Source organism: Vulpes lagopus, chromosome 19 (genome assembly GCF_018345385.1).
Source record: "Vulpes lagopus strain Blue_001 chromosome 19, ASM1834538v1, whole genome shotgun sequence".
Taxonomy (NCBI): Eukaryota; Metazoa; Chordata; class Mammalia; order Carnivora; family Canidae; genus Vulpes; species Vulpes lagopus.
In genome coordinates, this window is record NC_054842.1 from 52,772,580 (window position 1) to 52,800,219 (window position 27,640).

The window sequence follows — 27,640 nt, forward strand, 5'->3', positions numbered from 1 at the left end:
AGAGAGTTTCCCAGACAAAAGTAAAAAAAAAAAAAAAAAAAAATTCCATCACCATTTAAATCAGCCCTATTGGAAATGTTAATGGGGGACTTTGTGTGGAAAAGAAAGACCACAAGTAGAGGAGTAAGAAAAGTAGGAAGCACAAAAGTGGTAAAATTGAGTATATCTATAAAAATCAGTCAAGGATTCACTAAATAAAAGGATGTAAAATGTTATACCATATACCTAAAACATGGGAAGACAAGTAAAGAATGGGTTCAAACTTAAGTGACCATTCACTTATTATAGTCTGCTATATGCATAGGATATTATATATAAACCTAATGGTAACTGGAAATTAAAATCCAGTAACAGATATGCAAAATAATAAAGACAAAGGAATCCAAGTATATCACCAAAGAACGATGAGAAAAGAGAACAAGAGAAAAATAGGACCAGAGACAAAATACAAAAACAACCATAGAACAAGTAACAAAATGACAACAAGTACATACCTCAATCATACTATGAATGTAAATGGAGTAAATACTCCAATCAAAAGACACAGGGTGATGCAATGAATAAAAAAAGCAAGATCCATCTCTGTACTGCCTACAAGGGACTTGTTTCAGTCCTAGACACGTGCAGACTGAAAGTGAAGAAAAATATCATGCAAGGGGAGGGGAAAAGAAAACAGGATAGTAATACTCATATCAGACAAAATAGATTTGAAAGCAAAGATTGTAACAAGGAACAAAGAAGGACAGTATCAAGGGAATAATCCAACAGGAAGTTTTAAAAAAATGTAAATACTTATGCACCAAACATGGGAGCACCAAAATACATAAGCCAACTAATAACAAACACAGAGGAAGTAACTAATAGTAAGTAATACAATAATAGTAGGGTACTTTGACACTAAACTTAAATAAATGGACAGATCATCCAAACAGATAATCAACCAGGAAACAGTGGCTTTGAATGATTCATCGGACCAGATGGATCTAACACATACAGAATATTTCACCCAAAAACAGCAGAATACACATTCTTTTCATGTACACATGGAACGTTCCCCAGAATAGATTACATATTAGGTCATGAAACAAGTCTCAATATATTCAAAAAGATCAGAGTCATACCATACATCTTTTCTGACCATAATACTATGAAACTAGCAATTAACCACAAGAAAAACCTGGAAAGAGCACAAATACATGGAGGTTAAATAACATGCTACTAAACAATGAATGGGTCAACCAAGAAATCAAAGGGGAAATAAAATACATGGAGACAAATAAATACGAAAACACAATAGTCCAATATCTTTGGGATGCAGGAAAAGCAGTTCTAAGAGGGAACTTTATAGCTATACAGGTCTACCTGTATACACTGTCAAGAAACAATCAAAATCTCAAATAAATAACCTTACATCCAAAGGAGCAAGAAAAAGAACAAAACCCAAAACCAGTAGAAGGAAGGACATTTTAAAGATTAGAGCTGAAATAAAATAGAAACTAAAAAAAACCAATAGAACAGATCAATAAAAGCAGGACGAGGGGCAGCCCCGGTGGCACAGCGATTTAGCGCCGCCTGCAGCCCATGGCGTGATCCTGGAGACCCAGCATTGAGTCCCATGTCGGGGTCCCTGCATGGAGCCTGCTTCTCCCTCTGCCTGTGTCTCTGCCTCTCTCTCTCTGCATCTCTATGAATAAATAAATAAAGTCTTAAAAAAAAAAAAACAGGACGAGTTCTTTGAAAAGATCAACAAAATTGATAAATCTTTAGGCACTCATTAAAAAAAAGAGAGGGGATGCCTGGATGGTTCAGTGGTTGAATGTCTGCCTTTGGCTCAGAGCATGCCCCCGGGGTCCTGGGATCAAGTCCCACATCAGGCTCCCCATAGGGAGCCTGCTTCTCCCTCCACCTGTGTCTCTCTCATGAATCAATAAATAAAATCTTGGGATCCCTGGGTGGCGCAGCGGTTTGGCGCCTGCCTTTGGCCCAGGGCGCGATCCTGGAGATCCGGGATCGAATCCCACGTCGGGCTCCCGGTGCATGGAGCCTGCTTCTCCCTCTGCCTGTGTCTCTGCCTCTCTCTCTCTCACTGTGTTCCTATCATAAATAAATAAAAATTTAAAAATAAATAAATAAATAAATAAATAAAATCTTTAATAAAGAAAGAGGACTCAAAATGACAATGGAAAGAGGAGGAATAACAATTGACATCACAGAAATACGAAGGATTATTAGATAATATTATTAAAAATCCTCTGCCAACGAATTAGATAACATAAAAGAAACAGATAAATTCCTGGAAGCATATAACATCCCAAAACTGAATCAGGAAGAAATAGAAAATTAGAAAAGACCGGCAATCAGCAATGAAATTGAATCAGTAATCAAAAAACCCAACAAACAAAAGTTTGGGACCAGAAGGCTTCACAGGTGAATTCTACCATTCAGAAGAGTTTATACCTATTATTCTCCAAGTATTCCAAAAAACAGAAGAAAGAAAGCTAACGAATTCATTCTGTGATCATTACCCTGATGTCAAAACCAGATAAAGACACCACAAAGAAAGAGAACTACAATAATACATTTAAAAAAGCATTAATCACAATCAAGTGGGATTTATTCCTGGGATGCAAGGGTGGTTCAATATTTGCAAATCAAACTGATTCATCACATCAACAAGACAAAGGATAAAAACCATATGATCATTTCAATAGGCCCAGAAAAAGCATTTGACAAAATACAACATCCATTCATGAAAAAAAAAAAAAACCTCAACAAAGTAGGTTTACAAGGAATATACCACATAATAAAGGCCATAAATGAAAAACTCACCGTTGACATCATACATAATGGTAAAAACCTGAGAGCTTTCCCCCTAAAGTCTGGAACAAGACAGATGTCCACTCTCACCCCTTTATTCAACACAGTCCTGGAGCCCTAGCTGCAGCAATCAGACAAGAGATAAAGGGCATCCAAATTGTAGGGAAGAAGTACAACTTTCACTATTTGCAGATGACATGATACTATATGTAGAAAATTCTAAAGACTCCACCAAAAAACTACTAGAACTGATTAATGGATTCAGTAAGGTCACGGGATACAAAAATCAATGTACAGAAATCTGCTGCATTTTTAAGAAAAGATTTTCTTTATTCATGAGAGACACAGAGAGAGAGGCAGAGACACAGGCAGAGGGAGAAGCAGGCTCCCTGCCGGGCGCCTGATGCAGGACTCGATCCCAGGACTCCAGGATCATGCCCTGAGCCGATGGCAGACGCTCAACCGCTGAGCCACCCAGGCGTCCCAAATCTGCTGCATTTCTATACAAATAATGAAGTACCAGAAATGAAGAAACAATCCCATTTATAATTGCACCAAAAAGTATAAAATACCTAAGAATAAACTTAATCAAGGAAGTAAAAGTCCTATTTGTTGAAAACTATAAAGAATTAATGGATGAAATTGAGGACGACAGATACAAAAGTAAAAATATTCCATGCTCACGGATTGGAAGAAACAATACTGTTAAAATGCTGACCCCACCCAAAGTGATCTACACACTTAATGTAGTCCTTATCAAAGTGTTAACAGCATTTTTCACAGAACTAGAACAGACAACCCTAAACTTTGTATGGAAAAAAAAGACCCTGGATGGCTAAAGCTATCTAGAAAATAACATAACTGAAGCTATCACACTCCCAGACTTCAAGATACACTACAAAGCTGTAATAATCAGAACAGTATGGCGCCAGCCCAGAAACAGACACATAGGTCATTGGAACAGATTAGACAGCCCAGGAATAAACCCATATGGTCAATTAACTTTTTACAAAGGTGGCAAAAATATACAATTGGTAAAAGGGCGTTTCTTCAACAAATGCTATCGGGAAAACTGGGATTGTTGGTTTCAGCTTAGGTCATGATCCCAGGGTCATGAGATCAAGCCCCACGTCAGGCTCTGTGCTCAGCCTGAAGTCCGCTTGTCTCTCTCCCCCCTCACACACTCTCTCTCAAATAAAAAATAAAATATTTGTTTTAAAAAGAGTGCACTTATCATGATGAGCACCAAGTAATATAGAGAATTGTTGAATCACTACATTTTACACCTGAAACTCATAACACTGTTCACTATGCTGAAATTATGATTTAAAAAATACAAAGAGCTTTCAGAGTAAGCTAACTACAAAGAAAGAATACTTGTGTGAACAAACATCTGAGATCAATTCAGTTAGTATCTCTTCAATACCTTTTCCTAAAAGAAATGATTTGTTGTGGGGGTTAAGAGGTTTGTTTAATGTTATTAAATGACATTAAGGAACTAACAAAATGACTGTACAAGGGAATGTCACACATTCTTTAAAAAGTTTTGTTAAGTTCTGTGAGTCAATTTACTACTGGCAATAAAATACAGACATCAAAACCAGCAATGGAAAAAAGGAAATTCATATGGAAAATAATTTCAAAAAACAATGATAAAAAATAAGAAAAATCACATACAACAAACTTACCCCTACAGCAGCTAGAAAAAGAACAAACAAAACCAAAGCTAATAGAAGAAAGAAATAGTAAGAATTAGAGCAGAAAGAAATTAAATATAGACTGAAGAAACAATAAAAAAGATTAGTGAAACCAAGGGCTGGTTCTTTGAAAAGATAAACAAAATTTAGAACTCTTTAGATAGAGCCATCAATTTAAAAAAAGAGGACTCAAAATCAGAAATGAAGCAGAAAAACTACTGACACCACAAAAATACAAAGGATTAGAAGAAAATATTAAGAAAAAGTATGTGCCAAATATTAGACACAGAAAAATGTGTCTAATAGATACATGGATTAGAAAAACATGGATAAATGGATAGATTTAGAAAAAATGGATAAATTTTTAGAAACATGCAATCCTATAAAATTGAACCAGGAAGAAATAAAAAATTTGAATAGATCAATTACTAGTAAGAAAATTGAATCTGTAGTAATAAAAACTCCCAACAAAAGTCAGAATCAGGCCAGCATTACCCTGATACCCAAACCAGATAAAGTCACTACAAAAAAAAAGAAGAAAGAAAAGAAAACCACAGGTCAATATTTCTAGTGGTATTTCTAGTGAATATACATGCAAAAATACTTAACAAAATATTAGCAAACTGATACCAACTATACATTAAAAGGATCATTCAACACAAGTGGGATTTATTCAAAGAATGTAGTAGTGGTTCAACATTTGCAAATCAATCATTATGCATCATCTCAACAAGGGAAAGGATAAAAACCACATGATCATCTCTGTAGATTGTAGAAAAAGCATCTGACGAAATATATCTATTCACGATAAAAACTCTCAATAAAGTGGGTTTATAGGAAACACGCCCCAGAAAAGCCCACAGCTACCATCACACTCAATGGTGAAAAACTGAAAGATTTTCTGTAAGATCAAGAGAAAGACAAGGATGTCCACTCTCACCACTTCTATTTAACATAGTCCTGGGAGCCCTGCTTGCAGCACTCTCACTCTTCACAGATGACAGGATACTTCATGTGGAAAACCCAAGAGGCTCTAGCCAAAAATTGCCAGAACTCATACAGGAATTCAGCAATGTGGAAGGATATAAAGTCAATGCCCAGAAATCTGCTGCATTTCTATACACTAACAATGAGACTGAAGAAAGAGAAATCAGGAATCGATCCCATTTACAATTGCACCAAAATCCGTACGGTACCTAGGAAGAAACCTAATCAAAGAGGTATAAGATCTGTCCTCTGAAAACTGCAGAACACTTCTGAAAGAAATTGAGGAAGACACAAAGAGATGGAAAAACATTCCATGCTCATGGATTGGAAGAACAAATACTGTTAAAATGTCTATGCTTCCTAGAGAAATCTACACACTCAGTGCAATCCCTATCAAAATACCACCGACATTTTTCATGGAGCTGGAACAAAGAGTCCTAAAATTTGTGTGGAACCAGAAAAGACCCAGAATAACCAAAGTAAAGTGGGAAAAGAAAACCGAAGCTGGAGGCATTGTAATTCCATATTTCAAGCTGTACTAAAAGCTGTGATCATCAAAACAGTGTGGTACTGGCACAAAAACAGACACATAGATCAATGGAACAGAGTAGAGAACCCAGAAATGGGCCCCCAACTCTGTGGTCAACTAATATTCAACAAAGCAAAAAAAAAAAAAATTTCAACAAAGCAGGAAAGACTATTCACTGGAAAAAGGAGAGTCTCTTTAATAAACGGTGTTGGGAAAATTGGACAGTCACGTGCAGGATGAAAGAATGGACCATCCTCTGACACCGCACACAAAGATAAACTCAAAATGGATGAAAGATCTAACTGTGAGACAGGAATCCATCAAAATCCTGGAGGAGAACACAGGCACCAACCTCTGTGACTTCGGCCACAGCAAATCAGACAAGAATAAAATCATCCAAATTGGTAAGGAAAAGGCGAAACTTTCATTATTTCCAGATGACATAATACTATATATATAGAAAACCCTAAAGACTCCACCAAAAAGATGATTAGAATAAATGAGTTCAGTAAACCTCCAGGATACAAAACTAACATATGGAAATCTGTTGCATTTGTCTACACTTAAAATGAAGTAGCAGAAAGAGAAATCAAGAAAACAATTTCACTGACACTTGTACCAAAAAGAATAAAAACCCTCGGAATATATTTAACCAAGGAGGTGAAAGACCTGGACTGACACTGACAAGACACTGCTGAAAGGCAGCGAAGACAACCCAGACCGATGGAAAGGCGCCCCGTGCTTGTGAACTGGAAGAGCGTCGTTAAATGTTCTTTTTGCCCAAAGCAACCCACAGATTTACTGTAATCTCTATAAAAATACCAATAGCGTTACTCACAGGACTAGAATAAATCATCCTAAGCTTGGTGGAACCGCAAGAGGCCTCAAAGAACCAGAGCAATCTTGACAGAGAAAAACAGAAGTGGAAATAGCACATTGCAGAGGAAGCCACAGCCCAAGCCGCAGTCATCGAAGTGGGCTGGTCCCGGCCCAGGAAGACATGCGGCTCAATGGAACAGACTGGAGAGCCCAGGAACAGTCCCACGCCTGCCCACGCGGTCAGCTGACCCACGGCAGAGGAGTCCAGAACGTGCAATGCGCAAGAGGCAGTGTCTTCCACAAACGGGCAGATGCACACAGGAGAGCGAGCGGACCTCTGTCTTACCCCACGCGCAGAGACTCAACATAGATGCAAGACCCGAAACCGTAGAACTCCTAAGAAAACCCCACAGGGGGGATCCCTGCGTGGCGCAGTGGTTTGGCGCCTGCCTTTGGCCCAGGGCGCGATCCTGGAGACCCGGGATCAAGTCTCACATCGGGCTCCCGGTGCATGGAGCCTGCTCCTCTCTCTGCCTGTGTCTCTGCCTCTCTCTCTCTCTCTCTCTGTGTGACTATAATAAATAAATAAATAAATAAATAAATAAATAATAAATAAATAAATAAATAGAAAACCCCGCAGGCAGCATGTTTCGGACACTGCCTTTAGCAGCGTAGTTGTGGACCACAACTACGTAGTTGTGGACCCCCGACCCCCCACCACTCCTCTTCCCTCCCGCTGTCTCCAAATCGGACATCCTTTCTAGCTGAGATTTTTATTTTTTCAGATCTGTAGTGTCATGAAGTGATTCCGTCTCTGATTTCCAGCGGTAGACCCAGGTGATTGGGAACTCACGCACACCTCTGGCTGGACGGGCTGGAGGCGTGGGGCAGCGCCTGGCACGGGCCGGGGCACAGGGGCACCAGACTGACCACGGAGCAGTCTGAGTTGGTTTCTAACTGCCGTCGCCCGGTTCTATTGGGATAGCTCTGCCCTCCTGTAGAGACTGTACAACTGGGACCAGGTAACCGGGTCAGAGGGGGGTCACCTGGGAGCCTTTCTTTCTCTTTTCCTACCAGCCCCTCGTACCCCGCCCAAAGCTACTGTCAGTCCAAGCCATTGGCGTTGTAGTTTTTTCTTTTGTCAATTAAAACCAACATACCAGCAAAAAAAAAAAAAAAAAAAAAAAAAACGACTCCTGAGGCGAGGGAATCAAAGGCAGAAACCAACTCCTGGGACTGCAGCAGCAGAAAACGTCTAACAGGGCGAGGAGAACCTCAACAGGACAGAAGCCTACGGACCGAAGGAGATCTGAGACGTCCTCTCAGGTAGGGGGTTGGTTATCTCCAAAACACATGAAGGCCTCGTTCACCTCAACAGCCCTCCTGCCCCCCAAAAACCAACGGTCCCACTACAGCGGGGCGGAGGACCCGAGGAGGCCCGTCTTCAGAGGCGACAGACGTCACCAGACCCAGGAACAGCCGCTCCGGGCGCTCATCATCAGGGAGACGCGAATCCAAACCCCAAGGGGACAGCACCTGGCAGCTCGGAGCCCGGACCGCGCCGGCAAGGAAGGGGCTGGGGGAGTCCACGCAGGCTGCCCGGGAGCGTCCACTGCGCGGCCGTGGGAAGCAGCAGCGGGTCCCGCAGAAACACCCAGGATGGTCGCACCGCGATGCCCTGGTCCCGCCGCCGGCTCCTAACGCAGAGGACATGGGACACCCGGCGGGAAGGGCACACGGCCCGGGGCCTGCGGTGAACCAACCTTGCGATCAGCCACGACGGGAACGCAACGTGGGGCCATCGCTGGTGACGGGCGCCCGGGGGCGAGGCTCGGGCGGGAGCGGAGGACACTCCGCTGTGGACCAAGGGGACCCCGCCGACCGCCGCCACGGGAGGCACCGCGGCCGCTGAGTGCCCCAGGCCGCCCGCAGAGCCGACGGTTCCCAGCGCGGGGACGCGGTCAGAGAGCAGCCGGGGCGATGCACGGCGAGCCCGAGGGACACGCAGTCACGGGAGCGGCGCGGCGCGGTGGCCGAGGCCCGTGGCGGGGAGCGCTGGCCTGTGCGCCCACGGGGACACTCGCGGCGGCGAGCGCCTGCCACTAGCGGAGCGGGGCGGTCGACGGGGCTCAAAGAAGGGAAATGCGTCGTGGGAAGTGTGTACCGGGCGGTGGGCGACCCTGTGCCCTCTGAACGCTCAGCCCCGACGGGCGACCCTGTGCCCTCTGAACGCTCAGCCCCGGCGGGCGACCCTGTGCCCTCTGAACACTCAGTCCTGGCGGGCGCACCTGTGCCCTCTGAACACTCAGTCCCGGCGGGCGCACCTGTGCCCTCTGAACACTCAGCACCGGCGGGCGACCCTGTGCCCTCTGAACGCTCAGCCCTGGCGGGCGACCCTGTGCCCTCTGAACACTCAGTACCCGGCGGGCGACCCTGTGCCCTCTGAACACTCAGCACCGGTGGGCGACCCTGTGCCCTCTGAACACTCAGCACCGGTGGGCGACCCTGTGCCCTCTGAACACTCAGCACCTGCGGGCGACCCTGTGCCCTCTGAACACTCAGTACCCGGCGGGCGACCCTGTGCCCTCTGAACACTCAGCACCTGCGGGCGACCCTGTGCCCTCTGAACACTCAGTACCCGGCGGGCGACCCTGTGCCCTCTGAACACTCAGCACCGGTGGGCGACCCTGTGCCCTCTGAACACTCAGCACCGGTGGGCGACCCTGTGCCCTCTGAACACTCAGCACCTGCGGGCGACCCTGTGCCCTCTGAACACTCAGTACCCGGCGGGCGACCCTGTGCCCTCTGAACACTCAGCACCTGCGGGCGACCCTGTGCCCTCTGAACACTCAGTACCCGGCGGGCGACCCTGTGCCCTCTGAACACTCAGCACCTGCGGGCGACCCTGTGCCCTCTGAACACTCAGCCCCGGCGGGCGCACCTGTGCCCTCTGAACACTCAGTACCCATGGGCGAACCTGTGCCCTCTGAACACTCAGCACCGGCGGGCGAACCTGTGCCCTCTGAACACTCAGCACTGGCGGGCGAACCTGTGCCCTCTGAACACTCAGCACCGGCGGGCGAACCTGTGCCCTCTGAACACTCAGCACCGGTGGGCGACCCTGTGCCCTCTGAACACAGCACCGGCGGGCGAACCTGTGCCCTCTGAACACTCAGTCCCGGCAGGCGACCCTGTGCCCTCTGAACACTCAGCACCTGCGGGTGCACCTGTGCCCCCTGAACTCTCAGTCCCGGCGGGCGAACCTGTGCCCTCTGAACACTCAGCACCGGCGGGCGAACCTGTGCCCTCTGAACACTCAGTACCCGTGGGTGCACCTGTGCCCTCTGAACACTCAGTACCCGCGGGCGCACCTGTGCCCTCTGAACACTCAGCACCGGCGGGCGAACCTGTGCCCTCTGAACACTCAGCACCGGCGGGCGAACCTGTGCCCTCTGAACACTCAGTACCCGCGGGCGCACCTGTGCCCTCTGAACGCTCAGTACCCGGCGGGCGACCCTGTGCCCTCTGAACACTCAGTCCCGGCGGGTGACCCTGTGCCCTCTGAACACTCAGTACCCACGGGCGAACCTGTGCCCTCTGAACACTCAGCACCCGCGCACCAGCGGATGAGCCGCTGCCACCCAGTCCAGTCCCCCGCCTTGCCTAGGTCGTGGCAGGGCGTCGCTCGTGTCCCCAGGGCCATTCGCAGTGCAGCAGCCAGACGACGGGCCGAAGTCAGATGCCCACGCTCCGTGCGAAAACCCTCTAAAGAGCAAAAGGGAGGAGACCTGGGCCCCTGTGATCGCACCTTCTGGCACCCTCGGACCCTGGGGCAGTCGCACAAGCCCCTCTGCCATGCCCCGCCCGCCGGCCACTTGCTGCCCTCAGGTCCCCGGGCCCCTGCTCTCTGCTCCACGGCCACCCCGCTCAAGGCCGAGGGGCCTTACTGGAGACAAGGGCAGCCGTGATCCCACCAACCCCTGCATCCCCCTCCCCCCGGGGGTTTCCAGAGCGCTTCCTACCACCACCATTTGCTCCATATGAACTGTTTCCCCGCCCACCGTCCTGATCTTCTCTCAGCAGAGTTAACTGGGGGGGGGGGGGGGGGCAGCGACGCCCTGTTTTCTGTTCGCTGCTACATCCACCGCCTCTAGAACTAGACCTGGGCGATTGCAGGCCTGGGGAGATTCTCTGAGTCAAAAGCAAGTAAAACTGTTGCCAGAAAACCAGAAATGCACATTAATTCAGTCTCAGGACACTGCGCTGGTTGTAGCTCTTGGGACGGGGACTGGTTCTCAGGGTTTCGCTCACCCATTGGTTCACACTGCTGAGCTGCGCCATGTAGTACTGTAACGTCTGCGTCGTCCTCTCCCACATCACGTAAGAGCTGCCGAGAAGAGCCAAATCCCAGATGGGTCTCAGGGAGGGATCGATCCATCCGTGACTGTCTGGGGAGGGGGGAAGAACCAACACATTCTCACGTTATCATTATGGCATCTCGGGGACAGTGTCGTGGGTCTCAGTAAGGACGCAGGAGCACAGGCCAGCCACTCAGTCGTCTCTGGCGCCAGACGTGTCATCTGCTCTGATCTGTGTCCACTTCACATGGAGATTTATGTGCTTCACCCTGTCCTGCTGAGCAAGGCTACCCTAACAAAATTAAGGGCTATTTGTCGTGTCATATTAATGCAAAGTCAGAGCTGCGACGATACTCAAAGTTGATCTAAAATCTTGTTAGTTGAGAAGCATTTTAAAATTAGATTGAAAAGGGACGCCTGGGTGTCTCAGTGGTGGAGCGTCTGCCTCCAGCCCAGGGCGTGACCCTCAGGATCAAGTCCCGTATGGGGGTCCCCGCAGGGATCCTGTTTCTCCGCCTCTCTCTGTGTCTCTCATGGAGAAATAAATAAAATCTTTTTAAAAATAGAAAGATGCCCTTTATTTAAAAAGCTTTTGGACCTTCGTGCCACACTAAGTTCAATTGTTAGAGAATGACCCTTGGGGGCGCATAGGGCTTATGGACTGAACATAACACGATCCACCTGCACTATTGGAAATGTCCCAAATGTAGTGATCTTGTAGCAAATATTCAAAGGAAAGGTCCTGTACAATCTGTAAACTTTGTGTTTTAAGGAGAATATATCAAAGTTCATTTCTCCAGCTAATGTTAATGCGGAAAAAATCCTGAAGTGATCGTATATTTTAAGCCTCAGTCATTAGCCCACTTGTTTCGGACATTCCTAAATATGAGCAAATTCTACTGCAACTAAGGCTCTGAACCGTCCCTCATAATCCCTAGGGACAGGACTTAGCTGAGCTGTCAGAACCGTTAGGAGAATCGTCCAGGCAAGGGGCCGCACTCGGCAGAGTCCTGCAGGCCCCTGGAACTCCAGTCTGGGAAAGCGGAGAACCCACAGGGCCCTTGGAGTCGAGGCCTAGCGAGGCGGAGGGGGAAGTGGGGGGGCGGGGTAGGCCGCGGATGCAGGCTCAACTCCTGCGGTTTTGCAAATCGGATCTGCCAGTAAGGGCTGCATCTGGGTGGAGGCCGGTGGGGGGCGGGGAGCTGGGCCTCACTCCTCTGAGAGGCGCCACCGCCCATTAGCTCCTGACCCAGTGGGGTCAGCTGTGCTGGGCTGCAGCTCCCCCAAGGCCCTTCCGCGTCCTGCAGGAGCAGGTGAGGGGGTGAGACGCGGCGATGGCCCCTCAACAGGGGCGCCGGACCGTACCGGGTATGCTGGTCGCCCCCAGCGGGGCTCGGAGCCGCTTGGCGCGCTTGTAGAGCAGGAAATCCTCCCGCCGCCTCCTGCTCGTCTCCATGAACCGGGTGCAAGTCACGTTAACGGCCGGCCTGGGCTTCTGATGCCTGAAAACCACTCGAGCAGAGCATCTCCCCAAACGTCCGTCGGCCACCTGCAATAAAGACGGTGGCATTGACCAGGGCGCCCCAGGCCAGCATGTCCCCGCCTGCGTGGGGCAGGAGGGACACGTGGGCGCAGCACGCGCAGGGGCCTGGCTGTGCGAGGGGACTTCTGCGGCCAAAGCCGGGAGGACAACAGTCCTTCACCCCCGGCAGCCACGTACAGTCCTGCTGGCTGACGCCGCCGCTTGATGGCGCGGGCCCGCTGGGAACACGAGTTGTGACGTGCAGTGCAGACCACGTGGTTCCGGCCTGGAGGCGGGAGGGCGCTCACTGCACGCCGGGCGCCAACGTGACGCGACGCTGACGTCAGGCCTGGACTCGGAGGAGGCTGCTCCCCTGAACACGAGCCACATCTCACCCCACCCCGCGGGCCGGGCCCTGCGCTCACGTCGGCCCGAGGCCTCGGCCCTGGCTCCACGCTGACTCCACGCCTCCCAGGAACCTTCGAGATCAGGGCGGGATCAGCAGGACCTGGATCCGAGGGGATCCGAGGGGAGGGCGGGGACATCGCAGAACGGGGCGGCTCCAGGGCGTCTGTGCGCGTCGGGGGCTGCTGGGGGGGGGGGCAGCTCCACACTTCCAGGCCCGGCCCGCGCCCTCCACCCGATGCCCCGTACCCGGGCGCTCACCTCGGGGCCGTAGCGCTCGGCCGTGAACTCCAGGTCCACCCGGCAGGTCCTCCGCGCGTCAACCTGCCACAGAGACGCGGCCTCAGCGGCAGCCCCCCGACAGTGGCGCCGCAGGCCCAGGTGATCCTGTCGAGGATCCTCCTCATTCCCCGGATGCACAGACGGGCAGGGGCGGGGCAGAGGGGAGCGGGCGCCGCGCGGGACTCGATCCCGGGACCCCAGGCTCCCCCCCCCTCCCGGGCGCAGGCGGCCGCCCCAGAATCCGTGACCGTTCACCAGGAGAAGAGCTGGCAGGGCCTGGTCCGCCCCGAACCTCCCGCTCCCCAGCGAGACACCCCTCAGGAAGGGCCCAGGAAGGGAAGCGGTGGGCGGCGGGGGCGCCCCTGCCTGGGGGGGGCGTGCTCACGGGGAAGGGGCGCCACGGTGTGCGGGGAGCAGACCGCGGCCTCAGGTGGGGGAGGCCCTGGGGGGAAGGGCCGTGGTGGGGAGGCCGTGAGGGGGGGCCGTGATGGGGAGGCCCTGGGGGGGGGGGCCGTGGGGGGGAGGCCGTGAGGGGGGGGGGCCGTGGGGGGGAGGCCGTGAGGGGGGGGCCGTGAGGGGGGGCCGTGAGGGGGGGGCCGTGAGGGGGGGGCCGTGATGGGGAGGCCCTGGGGGGGGGGCCGTGGGGGGGAGGCCGTGAGGGGGGGGCCGTGGGGGGGAGGCCGTGAGGGGGGGGGCCGTGAGGGGGGGGCCGTGATGGGGGCCGTGGGGGGGAGGCCGTGAGGAGGAGGCCGTGAGGGGGAGGCCGTGAGGGGGAGGCCGCGAGGGGGAGGCCGTGGGGGGGGGGCCGTGAGGGGGGGTCGTGGGGGGGAGGCCGTGAGGGGGAGGCCGTGAGGGGGGGGGCCGTGAGGGGGGGGCCGTGAGGGGGAGGCCGTGAGGGGGGGCCGTGGGGGGGAGGCCGTGAGGGGGAGGCCGTGAGGGGGAGGCCGTGAGGGGGGGGGCCGTGAGGGGGAGGCCGTGAGGGGGGGGCCGTGGGGGGGAGGCCGTGAGGGGGAGGGGCCGTGGGGGGGAGGCCGTGAGGGGGGGGCCGTGGGGGGGAGGCCGTGAGGGGGGGGCCGTGAGGGGGGGCCGTGATGGGGGCCGTGGGGGGGAGGCCGTGAGGAGGAGGCCGTGAGGGGGAGGCCGTGAGGGGGAGGCCGCGAGGGGGAGGCCGTGGAGGGGGGGGCCGTGGGGGGGAGGCCGTGAGGGGGAGGCCGTGAGGGGGGGGGCCGTGAGGGGGAGGCCGTGACGGGGGCCGTGAGGGGGAGGGGCCGTGACGGGGCCCGTGAGGGGGAGGCCGTGATGGGGGGCCGTGAGGGGGAGGCCGTGTGGGGGGGGCTGTGGGGGGGGAGGCCGTGAGGGGGAGGGGCCGTGAGGGGGGGGGCCGTGAGGGGGGGGCCGTGAGGGGGAGGGGCCGTGGGGGGGAGGCCGTGAGGGGGGGGCCGTGACGGGGGCCGTGAGGGGGAGGGGCCGTGGGGGGGAGGCCGTGAGGGGGAGGCCGTGAGGGGGGCCGTGAGGGAGGGGCCGTGAGGGGGAGGCCCTGGGGGGGGCCGTGGGGGGGAGGCCGTGAGGGGGAGGCCCTGGGGGGCCCTGGGGGGGGCCGTCGGGCGGAGCGGGGAGGGCCGGGGCGAGGAGGGCGGCAGCCACGCCCGAGGTAGGCTGAGGGCGCCGGGCTCCGCGGGGACGTCCTCGGCCCAGGGCTGGCGGCGGCGCCCGGGATCGGGTCCTGGTCCCCACGCAGCCGCGTCTCCTGCCCCCACGAGGACGGTCCGGGAGGAAGGCGCCGGGGTGCAGCGGGGCCTAGAGCGTCCGGGCCGGTCCCTGCAGCCCGCGCAGGCCGTGAGGCCCTCGGACACCGGCGGCTGCGGCCAGTCCGTCAGTTCGTTGGCGGCCCCGAGGCCGAGCGCCGCCGCCACCGTCCCGCCCCCCACGGGCCTCGCGCCGCCTCCCGCAAGAGCCGCTCGTTTTGGCCCAAGTAACACGGGGCCTTGTGCCCTCCGGGTGCGCCTCGGGGATCCGGACGCCGCCTCCCCCCCGGGCCCCGGCGGTGAGCGCGGCGGGTCGGCAGGGGCGGCGGGGGCGGCGGGGGCGCGGGAGCTAGGGGCGGGGGTGGGGTGGGGGAGGCCCGCGAGGGCCTGGAGCTGGGGGGGGTCCGGGGCTGCAGGGGCCGCAGGAGGTCGGGCTCCCCGGCCCCCCCCCCCGGCCCCCCCCCCCCCCCCCCCCCCCCCCCCCCCCCCCCCGGCCCTCAGCCCTGCGGCCTCCGGCTCCCCAGCGCCCCACAGCGCACGCACCCGGGACCCCGCAGCCTGCTCGGGCAACAGCAGGGGGAGCTCTCGGGGGCACCGGGCCCCCCGCAGCCCGGCCCGGGAGGACCCGGGAGGACGCTGGGAGCGGGCTGGAGGCCGGCGGTGTCCCCGGCGGTGTCCCGGGGCGGGGGGGTGGGGGGGCAGGTCGAACGGGCCTCGGGCCTGGGGGCTGCTCGTCTGGTCGAGGCGCCCCCCACCCCGGCCCAGCCTGACCCCAGGGCTCACACGACGTTTTCCAAGAACCCCCCGCCCCGAACCAGCCACGCCCGGGGGGCCCCAGCAGCGGAGGAACCTCCCGGGCCTCGGGAGCGGGTGCCCGGTCGGCGGGCGCCGGGGAAAGCAGAAATCGCAGAAGGAGCCTCGGACCGAAGACAGACAAACGGCCGGAACGAGGCTGGTCCCCGCTCAGCGCCGTACCCGGACCGGGAGCGCACGGACGGGCCACCGGGGGCGCAGCGGTTGACGGCTGCCCTGGGCCCAGGGCGGACCGGGGTCCTGGGTTCGAGTTCCGCGCGGCGCTCCCTGCATGGAGCCTGCTCCTCCCTCTGCCTGTGTCTGCCTCTCTCATGGATAAACTAAGAATCTTTAAAAAAATAAAAAAAAGAAGAAAACCCTTTAAAAATGTTCAGTCTAGGGCAGCCCGGGGGGTGCAGCAGTTTAGCGCCACCTGCAGCCCCGGGTGTGGTCCTGGAGCCCCGGATCGAGTCCCACGTCGGGCTCCCTGCGTGGAGCCTGCTCCTCCCTCTGCCTGTGTCTCTGCCTCTGCCTCTCTCTGCATCTCTATGAATAAGTGAATAAAATCTTTTTTTAAAAAAAAAGTAAAAATGTTCAGTCTAAAGGGACTCAGCACGGCCGTCCTCACTCCCAGTCCTAAACTCAGGCCTCCATTTCCCCAGTTAGTGGGGTCAGGCCTGACGAGCCTGGCAAACAAGCCCCATGTGGTCGGGAATCTGCAAGTTCTGCTCCCGCGGGAGCCAAACCGTCGTCCCTCTGCGCCGCCCTGGGGTTGCCACAGCCCCACGGCCACGGCCACGGCCACGTGAATCCGAGAATCCCTGGGCACAGCTCGCTGCTGGGGCTCTAAGTGCTAAAGCTCTTTCCTGGAAGTGCTCACTCTGACTCTGGGCACAGCGGCAGCAGGGCCGGCCTCCCCAGGGAAGGAGCGTCGAGAACTGCAGGTGACGGCCTAACCCCTCGGGTGCCACAGCAACCCCCACGGGAGACGCGGTGGGGAGGAAGCCGCTCGCTGTGCGCGTGGGGGGCGCTTCTCCCCGGGGCTCCCACGGCCCGGCAGGGACACCGCCAGGCCCCGACCAGCTGCCTGGGGCGGCTGCTCCAAGGTCCCCGGCCCGGGCCCACGGGGTGACGGGTCGGCTGGAGATCCCGGGGCTGCCGGCTGCGGCGGGCTGCGGCGGCACCTCAGCCTCTGCTCTTTTTTAAGATTTTATTTATTCCTGAGGGACCCAGAGAGGGGCGGAGACCCAGGCGGGGCGGCAGCAGGCCGGTGGCGGGGGCCAGGACGTCGGGGCGGGCGGGAGAGGCCCGGTGCAGACTGAGCTCCCGCTGGGCCCCGCGGCTGCAGCGCACTGGGGCCTGCCGGCCGCCCCCAGAGCCCCCGGCTCGCCCGGCTTGGGCCCGCGGTCCGGATCCCGCTGGGCCCGGGGACGGCGCCGGAGCCTGCGCCCAGGGCTGAGCCAGCAGGAGCAGGGGCGGGAGCGGCCGGCGGCTGAGTGGGAGCCGAGGACGTGGCCCTCGAGGCGCGGCCTGCCCGGGCTCAGCGGCGGAGCGGGACTGGACACGTGGGGGCCACAGGGTCCCCGGCACCCAGATCAGGGCCCGGCCAGCACGGGGGAGCAGCCGGGACCCCGGGGCACCGGCCACACCTGCAGGCGGCAGCGCACGCAGACTCCTGGGGCGTCCACCCCTGCCCCGGCACCGTCACCGGAGCTGCTCTGCCACGGAAAGACGGAAAGACGCTGCACCGGGGGCCGCGGGGCCGCTTCCAGCTCGGGTCAGGGTCGCGGGGTCGCAGCCGCATCAGGGTTGGTGGTGGGGGCTGGGCTTGAGGAGGGAGCCCCCGCCCCCTGCCCCCGGCCCCCCCACTCATGCACACTTTCTAAAATAAATGAGTAAATAAAGGCTTTATAAAGAATAAAAATACACTTTAAGGAAGAAGTCAGAGCCGCCCGCTGTGAGGTGTGAGGCCGCCCTCCGGGACACGGACCCGGGCTGCGTGACTCCTGCAGGTGGGCCCAGGAGCGGCAGACGGGAGGGGAGGGACGGACCGAGGGACTTGTGGGTCTGGCCCGGGGCCTAACAGCCCTGATGCTGCTCTGACATGGGCGGGGAAGGGTCCCCAGGAAGCCCCGCACCCCGGAGGCAGGCGGTGCCCACGACCTGGAGCTCGGGAGAGGAAACCGCCTCTGGGGAAATGCAGGCGGGGCTCGGCCTCTCCTAGGCTGGGACAGCACCGCCCCGTGGCCTTGGCCCCCGTGGCCTTGGCGGGGAGCAGCGGGTGGGGGGGCAGGGAAAGGGGGGAGCTGCGAGGGGCAGGGGAGGGGGAATCCCACAGGCGGGGAGAGAGTCCCACAAGGGGGGAGCCAGGGGGACCTGGGGGGGCAGCCGGGAGTGGGGGGAGCAGGGGGGAGGGGCAGCCAGGGAGAGGTGGGGGGAGTGGGATGGGGGGAGTGGGGCCCAGAGGGTGGGGGGCACTTAGGAGGGAGCAGGGGAGGGCAAGAGCGGGAGGGGGAATCCAGGGGAGCCGGGTAGAGCCAGGGTGGGGAGCCAGGGGCAGCTGGAGCTAGGGGAGCAGGGGGGTAGTGGGGTGGGGGAAGCGGGGGTGGGGGGGGAAGAGGGTGTGGAGGCAGCAGGGGGAGCTGGGGGGCGGCTCCACGCGGCAGGCGTCCACGGCAGGGTGCGGCTGGGAACAGGCCATGGGGTTTCCCCATGGGCCAGGCCAGCGGCCGCCCACGAAGGTGGGAGAGCAGCCCCTTAGGGCGGTCCGGTGGGGCCGGGCCAGGGGCGGGAGGACCCGGGATGCAGCGGCCGAGCCTCCTTGGGCTCCGCGCAGGAGCAGATTGTCCATGGGACGAAGGGTGGTGACCACCAGACGGGCCGGGCCATGGGGTCCCAGGAGACCCTGCAGGGGGACAGCAGGGCACAGAGCGTGGGGAAGCCCATGCGGCTAGGGGTCCCCACCCGAGAGGAAAGGGCCACGGTGTGACCCCGGGCTCCCCTCTACCTCCGCGGGAGGCCGGATGCCCACGGCCCTGCCAGCCCTGGATGTCGCTGACCCAGTGTTGGTTCTGCTGCTTCCGGGGCCCTATGCCAGGGGGGGGATCCCCTGGGGAGTGGCACGAGCAACTGGCAGGCGCGCTGCCAAGGGGGGCACCCGGCCGCAGGGCACCCACCACCAGTGAGCTGTGATCACACAGGAGGCCTCCTTGGCCACACGCTTATCACCAGGTGCTCAGAAGCAGTCCTACTTCCCAGCTCATCTGGGCGCAGCTGCGTGGGTGACGGGCCAGGCGCCAGGACGGCTGAGGCCTGACTTTGCCATCGGGGCCAGGTGGCCCTTTCCCAACCCACGCCAGACCTGCAGCCAGAGCCTGCAGACCAGGTGGGTGCTGTGGGGGAGGGCGGGAGGGGGCCTTGGTTGCACCTGTGGGGGAGGGTGGGTGGGGACCCCGTGCACCTGTGGGGGGAAGGGGGAGGGGACCCCCGGGGGCAGGGGGGGGAACCTGTGGGGGGCAGGGGGGAGGGAGAGGACCCCGGTGCACCTGTGCCTTCTCAGCAGGAGCAAGGCCTGTGAGGGTGGGAGGGCGTGTATCTGTGCCCGTGCCGTGGGGACGTTATGCTTCCTCCCCAAGGCCCGGGGAAGGCCCCAGAAACACCAGGTTCATCCTGCAAGTCACCCCTGTTTTGTGACGCGGTAACAGCAGTGAGGAGGCTTCCTCCAGCGAACTAAGGATTGGGAAGCCACAGGGAAGGTTCCCGTAGTAAAGCGCTGTCCTGAGTGCCCGCGGCCCAGCCACGCGCGAGGGCGGCTGCCCACAGCCCAGAGCGAGGGCCCCGGCGCAGGCCTGAGGCCAGAAGCCCGGGTTTTGCTCGCAGACTCGCTCGTGCCCACTACCCCGCCCACCTAATTGCCCACAACCGTCACAGGCGCTCTGAAGAGTGGGAACAGAAGCAGCCGATCGCGCTCCGGACTCCAAGTGCTCCCCGAAATCACAGATGATCCCCGCTGGAGGAGCTGCCGGGGGTGACGACGAAATGGCCTTGTCCGTCCACCCCACTATGCTCACAGGACAGCAGCATAAGCACTCGGGGTGTGGGCCAAACCTCCGTGTCCCGAACACACGAGCCAGGAAGCGCGGGGGCGATCCCGTGGGTGACCAAGCCTCTGGGCGGCCTCCTCCCGGCCGGGGAACCCCGCGGAGGCCTGGCCTGGCGTGGGCTGCAGGGGCGGGGACAGCAGCTGCCAAGGGGGGAGGGGCTGGTGGGCGACCCAGGGCCGTGGGTGCCAGCCTGCCGGGCGGGCCACGACCCCGTGCCACGGGCCACCCCTGCTTGTGGGGGAGCCGGAGAAGGGGTGGCACCAGGGGCCGGGGCACCGCGAGCTCTCCCTGCACCTAGCGAGCCACCCAGAGCTTGGATTTCTTCTGGAAAGTCGGCCCCACTTCCTACCGCGGCGCCGCTGGACTTCACCGCGAGAGGGCGACAGCATTCCCGAGGTGAGACGGTCCTGCGGGACCAAGGACCCGCGTGGATCAGGTCAGGAAGCCCTGCGGCTCCACCCGGGTCCTGGGGCCGGAGTCCTGGGGCTGCAGCCCAGGCCGGAGCCGCGCTCATAATCGCGGACCCCAGAGCGTCTCCTGAGCAGCCCACTCCCACTCACGTCCACACCGCGCAGCTCCCCACAAGGCCCCCGCAAGCTGCGGAATGGGCTTCCTTGGGCCACTCACTCCGCCTGGCCTGGACTGCAGGGGGGGGTCCCTGGGGGGTGAGGATGGGGGTGTGGGGGGGGCTCCCTGCAGCCGCACCTGCCACCGCACCTGCCACTGTCCCAGGCACCGCTCACCCCGGAGTTGTGGCACGTGGCACGGGACCCTGGGTACAGCCGAGCCCTCCCCCTGGGAGGTGCCACCTTCCACCTCTCACAACCGTCACAACCGGGCCTGTGCTTGTCGGAGCGGACACTCCTGCAGCCACTGGGCCTAAGGCTCCGCAGGGCGGCGTCTGTGCCCCTGGCCCAGGTGCCCCAGCCCACATGCCTCGACGCGAGACGAATCTCAATGGGGCTTCCGCCGACCCACCCAAGGAGGACCAGGGCCACGGTCGCATGGAGCAGATGCCCAGGATCGCCCTCAGCGGAGCAGCAACTCACGTCGCGATTTCCCGACCGCTCCCTCCCCGTCTCCTAGACTCCTAAAGACGCGAGGCGCCGGGGCAGGGGCAGGCGGGTCGTCTCTGTTCCAAATGAGGAAACAGGCAGAGAAGACGGGGCCTTCCTTCCCAGGGCCCGGGGCTCACGGAGCCAGAGCAGGGGTGCAGGCTGAGCTCCTACGACCCCCCCTGTTACTCCAGCTGCCCCTGTGGGGCCTGTGCCACCCCGAGGACCCTGACGGGTCACGGCCACAAGACACCCCTGTCCCGGCCTGCCTTGGTCACCCGTGAAAGTGGGCCCCGTCCAGGGGGATGTTTGAGGATGGCATGGGCCTGGGGAAAAACTCTCTGAATTCCTGGGAAACCCTGAAACCACTTTACTCCCCAGAGAGTTGAGGCCCTGAAAGTCACCAGCTCTCTCCTGGCTCCTCGGTTGGAGGTTGGAGGTATCCGTACCCCCTTTCAGAAACAGGTAAACCGACCGACACGGGGAGGGTGACCCTTCCCGGAGTCAACGCCCTGCTTGCCCTGCCTATTCGCCCCTCCCCAGGCATCGGGGCCTCTAATTTGTGGATTTGCTGCCCCCCCTTTTTTGCTCAGAAGAAGGATGCCCTTAAAGTTCAGGAAGGCTGTAGTCTGACACCTGGAGGAGCGCGCTCGGCCCTGGAAGGGGGGGGGAATTTCTACTTAACTCACGTGGGTTCTGGGAGCTTATTTGGTGGAAGACGCCAACTATTGCGCTTCCTCCCAAGGAGATGACTGAACGCATCGAAAAGCAAAGTGCTGGGGGGTTTTCTGTGGTCTTGGAGGGAAGAAGAGTCCCTGGAAGTTGAGAGCCGGCCTCCCGCGGGGGCTCGCTCCGGGCAGCGGGGAGCAAAGCGCCGGCTCTGCGCTCCGCGGCGGCCCCTCCCCGCCCCTCCCCGCCCCTCCCCGCCCCGCTCGCCCCGCTCCTCCCGCGCAACTAGTGAAGCCGACGCCGCCCCCCCCCCCGGACAAGGATCGTTAAAACAGGGGGCGGGGCGGTTGGCTTTTTTAGGAAAATTTTGATTTCATCGCTCAGTAAATGCGACCACCTCGGGTACCGGGGAGAACCTCTGAGGGCCACGGGCTGCGCTTCCAGAGGCCTCCGACCCCGCGTGCGACCCTGACCCGCTCCCGGCGCCACCTGGCAGGAGCCTACGGTCTACACTCGCTTCTAGGCTCTCCGGGGCCGAGTCTGCGGGCTCTGTGGGCTCTCTGCGGCCTCCGGGCGAGAGCGTCGCGGCTTTGGGGGGCGGCGGGCGGGGACCCGGTGGGGACCGGGCGGGGGATCGGCGCGGCTGCAGGCGCACACCCGAGGCCCCCAGGGCCCGCCCGCAGCCCGCCGCCTTCCCGCCCCCTGGGTCCGCGGCCGCCGAGGTCCGGGGTCCGAGGGCCCCCCCCTGCGCCCCGAGGCGCCGCGCCCCAGCCCCCCCCGCGCCCCAGCTCCCCGCGCCCCAGCCCCCCCCCGCGCCCCGAGGCCCCCGCGCACCAGCTCCCCCCGGCACCCCGAGGCCCCCCGCGCACCAGCCCCCCCCGCGCCCCAGCCCCCCCCGCGCCCCGAGGCCCCCGCGCCCCAGCTCCCCGCGCACCAGCTCCCCCCGGCACCCCGAGGCCCCCCGCGCACCAGCTCCCCCCGGCACCCCGAGGCCCCCGCGCCCCAGCCCCCCCCGCGCCCCGAGGCCCCCGCCCCCCCCGCGCCCCAGCCCCCCCCGCGCCCCGAGGCCCCGCGCCCCAGCTCCCCCCGGCACCCCGAGGCCCCCGCGCCCCAGCTCCCCCCGCGCCCCAGTCCCCCCGCGCCCCAGTCCCCCCGCGCCCCAGCTCCCCCAGGCACCCCGAGGCCCCCCGCGCCCCAGTCCCCCCGCGCCCCAGTCCCCCCGCGCCCCAGCTCCCCCAGGCACCCCGAGGCCCCCGCGCCCCAGCTCCCCCCGCGCCCCAGCTCCCCCCGGCACCCCGAGGCCCCGCGCCCCAGCTCCCCCCGGCACCCCGAGGCCCCCGCGCCCCAGCCCCCCGCGCCCCAGCCCCCCGCGCCCCAGCCCCCCCCGGCACCCCGAGGCCCCCGCGCCCCAGCTCCCCCCGGCACCCCGAGGCCCCCCGCGCCCCAGCTCCCCCCGGCACCCCGAGGCCCCCGCGCCCCAGCCCCCCCCGCGCCCCGAGGCCCCCGCCCCCCCCCGCGCCCCAGCCCCCCCCGCGCCCCGAGGCCCCGCGCCCCAGCTCCCCCCGGCACCCCGAGGCCCCCGCGCCCCAGCTCCCCCCGCGCCCCAGTCCCCCCGCGCCCCAGTCCCCCCGCGCCCCAGCTCCCCCAGGCACCCCGAGGCCCCCCGCGCCCCAGTCCCCCCGCGCCCCAGTCCCCCCGCGCCCCAGCTCCCCCAGGCACCCCGAGGCCCCCGCGCCCCAGCTCCCCCCGCGCCCCAGCTCCCCCCGGCACCCCGAGGCCCCGCGCCCCAGCTCCCCCCGGCACCCCGAGGCCCCCGCGCCCCAGCCCCCCGCGCCCCAGCCCCCCGCGCCCCAGCCCCCCCCGGCACCCCGAGGCCCCCGCGCCCCAGCTCCCCCCGGCACCCCGAGGCCCCCCGCGCCCCAGCTCCCCCCGGCACCCCGAGGCCCCGCGCCCCAGCTCCCCCGGCACCCCGAGGCCCCCGCGCCCCAGCCCCCCGCGCCCAGCCCCCCGCCCGCACTCACCGCGGCGCGGCCCCGCAGCACGGCCGCCAGCACCCGCAGTCCACTGGGCGAGCCCGCGCGGAAGTTGAGGAAGTGCAGGGCCGCGCGCGCCGCCTGCTGCAGCAGCCCGGGCGGGGGGGTCCCGGGGACCCCGGGCGACCCCGGCCCCGGCCCCGGCCCCGCCGCCCGCAGCCCGGGCACCGCCAGACTCAGCGCCAGCGCCAGCAGCAGGGCGGCGGGCCGCGGGACCCCGGGGCGGGGCGCGGGCGGCGTGGACGCGGCGGGCGGCATGGACGCGGCGCTCCACGGACCCGGCTCCCTCCCCGCCGCCTGCGCGGGCGCTCGCGGAAATAAGGCGGCGGCGGGCCCGCCCCTCCCCGCCCCAGCCCGCCCCTGCCCGCCGCCCCCGGTCCCCCCCCCCCCCCCCCCCGCCCCTCCCTGCCCTACCCCGGTACCCGGGCCCCCCCGCCGCCCCGCCCCTCCGCCCCCGGGTCCCTCCGCCCTCCCGCTGGCCCGGGACCCGCCCCCTGAATCCTGCCCAGCTCTGCACTGGGCACTCACAGGTGAAGACGACTCGAACAGGATGTGGGGATGTGGGGATGGTGTGGGGATGTGGGGATGCTGTGGGGATGTGGGGATGTGGGGATGCTGTGGGGATGTGGGGATGTGGGGATGTGGGGATGTGGGGATGCTGTGGGGATGTGGGGATGCTGTGGGGATGTGGGGATGGTGTGGGGATGGTGTGGGGATGGTGTGGGGATGTGGGGATGCTGTGGGGATGCTGTGGGGATGTGGGGATGTGCGGATGCTGTGGGGATGTGGGGATGGTGTGGGGATGGTGTGGGGATGTGGGGATGGTGTGGGGATGTGGGATGTGGGGATGCTGTGGGGATGTGGGGATGTGGGGATGGTGTGGGGATGGTGTGGGGATGGTGTGGGGATGTGGGGATGTGGGGATGTGGGGATGCTGTGGGGATGTGGGGATGGTGTGGGGATGCTGTGGGGATGGTGTGGGGATGCTGTGGGGATGGTGTGGGGATGTGGGGATGTGGGGATGTGGGGATGTGGGGATGGTGTGGGGATGTGGGGATGGTGTGGGGATGTGGGGATGTGGGGATGTGGGGATGTGGGGATGCTGTGGGGATGTGGGGATGTGGGGATGGTGTGGGGATGTGGGGATGTGGGGATGGTGTGGGGATGTGGGGATGCTGTGGGGATGTGGGGATGCTGTGGGGATGTGGGGGATGTGGGGATGTGGGGATGTGGGGATGTGGGGATGCTGTGGGGATGTGGGGATGCTGTGGGGATGTGGGGATGGTGTGGGGATGGTGTGGGGATGGTGTGGGGATGTGGGGATGCTGTGGGGATGCTGTGGGGATGTGGGGATGTGGGGATGCTGTGGGGATGGGGATGGTGTGGGGATGGTGTGGGGATGTGGGGATGGTGTGGGGATGTGGGATGCTGTGGGGATGTGGGGATGTGGGATGCTGTGGGGATGTGGGGATGGTGTGGGGATGGTGTGGGGATGTGGGGATGGTGTGGGGATGTGGGGATGGTGTGGGGATGGTGTGGGGATGTGGGGATGCTGTGGGGATGTTGGGATGGTGTGGGGATGGTGTGGGGATGTGGGGATGGTGTGGGGATGTGGGGATGTGGGGATGCTGTGGGGATGTGGGGATGTGGGGATGCTGTGGGGATGTGGGGATGCTGGGGGGATGTGGGGATGGTGTGGGGATGTGGGGATGTGGGGATGGTGTGGGATGGTGTGGGGATGGTGTGGGGATGTGGGGATGCTGTGGGGATGCGGTGGGGATGTGGGGATGGTGTGGGGATGTGGGGATGCTGTGGGGATGCTGTGGGGATGTGGGGATGTGGGGATGCTGTGGGGATGTGGGGATGGTGTGGGGATGGTGTGGGGATGTGGGGATGCTGTGGGGATGTGGGGATGGTGTGGGGATGGTGTGGGGATGTGGGGATGGTGTGGGGATGTGGGGATGTGGGGATGCTGTGGGGATGTGGGGATGTGGGGATGCTGTGGGGATGTGGGGATGCTGTGGGGATGTGGGGATGGTGTGGGGATGGTGTGGGGATGTGGGGATGGTGTGGGGATGTGGGGATGTGGGGATGCTGTGGGGATGTGGGGATGTGGGGATGCTGGGGGGATGTGGGGATGCTGTGGGGATGTGGGGATGGTGTGGGGATGGTGTGGGGATGTGGGGATGCTGTGGGGATGTGGGGATGCTGTGGGGATGCTGTGGGGATGTGGGGATGGTGTGGGGATGTGGGGATGCTGTGGGGATGCTGTGGGGATGGTGTGGGGATGGTGTGGGGATGCTGTGGGGATGTGGGGATGCTGTGGGGATGCTGTGGGGATGGTGTGGGGATCTGGGGATTCCGCTAGAGCAGGTGAGACATGCCATCGAGGCTGCTGGGGCAGGAAGGGAGAGGAAGGAGGCCAGACCCCATGGGCCTGCCATGCCCTCAGCTGCCCCTCCTGGACCAGCCCGTCCTGCTCCCCGCAGATCCCACAACTCCGGGCTGAGCCAGCGCTGAAGGGAACCCGTCCATGGGGACGCCCTTCCACAGGGACCCTTCCACAGGGGACCCCCCTCCACGGGGCAGACCAGCGGGATCCAGCCAGCGTCTGGCCTTCTCTAGAAGAGCGGGGTCGGGAGGAGGGGAGACCCTGCAGAGAAGGAGGCCCTTAGGGACTCGGACCCACAGGGGCAATGGAACCACTGTGGGGCCCGAATGTTCTGCAAAGGCCTGAGCTCTCACTATCGGTGCCTCGGTTTACCTCTCTGGCCGGAGCTGGGGGCGGACCCCAGGGGATCCCAGTCCGGTGCCGAGGCCGCAGCCTACCAGGTCCCCTTCCAGAGCAAGGCCCCACTTTCGGGGTCAGCCAGTGAGGAACCCCGTCTCTGCAGACCGGGTGTGCATGCTCTGATGAGCCTGGCGCGGCGTTTTGTTTCCCACCAGTCACTTGGACGGGACATTTGCCGGCCCAGAATGAAGCGACATTGTCCTCGATTTACAGACTGTGACGTAAAGTGAACTGCAAGTTGGGACTGTTTCCGTTTTCCAAGCAAAGGATGTTCCAGTAAAGCTTCGAATTGTAAAGTTTATTCTTTCCTGTTTGAGAAGATGCCAGATTTACTGAGTGAAGGGTTCTGAGGTCGCCCCCGCCCCCAGTAATACTTAGAATTTCATGTGCTTCAGAAAAAATCCCCAATAATTGTCAATATTTGCAACCTGGAGGGACCGATTAGGAAGGCTGTTGAGGACACTAGCCTTCGGGGACCCCCCCCCGCGGGGGGCGCCGGGCGGGGCGGGGCGGGGTCGGTTCCTCACGCGGCCCAGGAGCGCACCTGCCGCACCTGCCTGCCGCAGCCCACGCGCGAGCAGCCCGCAGGCTCCCGGGCCCGGCTCTCCTCTCCGTCCAACACGCCCAAGAGCGAGACGCACGACTGCTACGCGCCCGCCTGGCGGGCAGGGGGGGCGGGTCACCACGGACTCCCCGCGGCCAGGGGTGCTGGGGCCTCGCTGCCGCCGATGGGGCCCGACGGAGCCGCGTCCTTAGCGGGTCTGCAGGGGTCGCAGGTGGGAGGGTGCCGCGCGGGGACCCTGAGGTGCGCGGGGTGAGGTGCGGGGCCGCGGGGAGGGGGGCGGGCGCCAGGGCCGCGGGGCCAGGCATAAGCACCTGTTCCCAGGACCCACGGCGCGGGGGGGGGGGGGGGGGGGGGCCGGAGCCCAGGCACGCGCACCTGTTCCCAGGACCCACGGCGCGGGGGGGGGGGGGGGCCGGAGCCCAGGTAACGCACCTGTTCCCCGGACCCACGGCGCGGGGGGTGGGGCCGGAG

The 27,640-nt window shown here is 61.1% G+C and overlaps 1 protein-coding gene and 1 long non-coding RNA gene across 4 annotated transcripts in view; one reads left to right on the plus strand and one right to left on the minus strand.

Annotated features, from left to right (window-relative positions):
• The window catches only part of RARRES1 (retinoic acid receptor responder 1), a 38,888-nt gene extending 14,763 nt beyond the window's left edge, over nucleotides 1-24,125 (minus strand). Inside the window, exons 1-4 of one of the 2 annotated variants that reach the window (XM_041734371.1) lie at nucleotides 23,802-24,125; nucleotides 13,396-13,458; nucleotides 12,573-12,756; nucleotides 11,161-11,297 (exon numbers count right to left, since the gene is read on the minus strand). In XM_041734371.1, the coding sequence (XP_041590305.1) occupies nucleotides 11,161-11,297; nucleotides 12,573-12,756; nucleotides 13,396-13,458; nucleotides 23,802-24,071 (654 nt within the window). In that variant the 5' untranslated portion in view covers nucleotides 24,072-24,125. Of the gene's footprint in view, nucleotides 1-11,160; nucleotides 11,298-12,572; nucleotides 12,757-13,395; nucleotides 13,459-16,136; nucleotides 16,263-23,801 lie in introns of those variants that run through there. The other variant, XM_041734372.1, reaches the window with a different exon arrangement.
• On the plus strand, nucleotides 16,426-22,632 carry LOC121478907. Of its 2 annotated transcripts, XR_005984611.1 has the most exons (4): nucleotides 16,426-17,730; nucleotides 17,889-17,965; nucleotides 19,185-19,338; nucleotides 19,884-22,632. It is a non-coding gene; the product is annotated as an uncharacterized LOC121478907 (long non-coding RNA). The 2 variants fall into 2 exon arrangements; XR_005984610.1 differs by having other exon boundaries at nucleotides 16,426-17,965.
• Nucleotides 24,126-27,640: the final 3,515 nt, after the last annotated feature.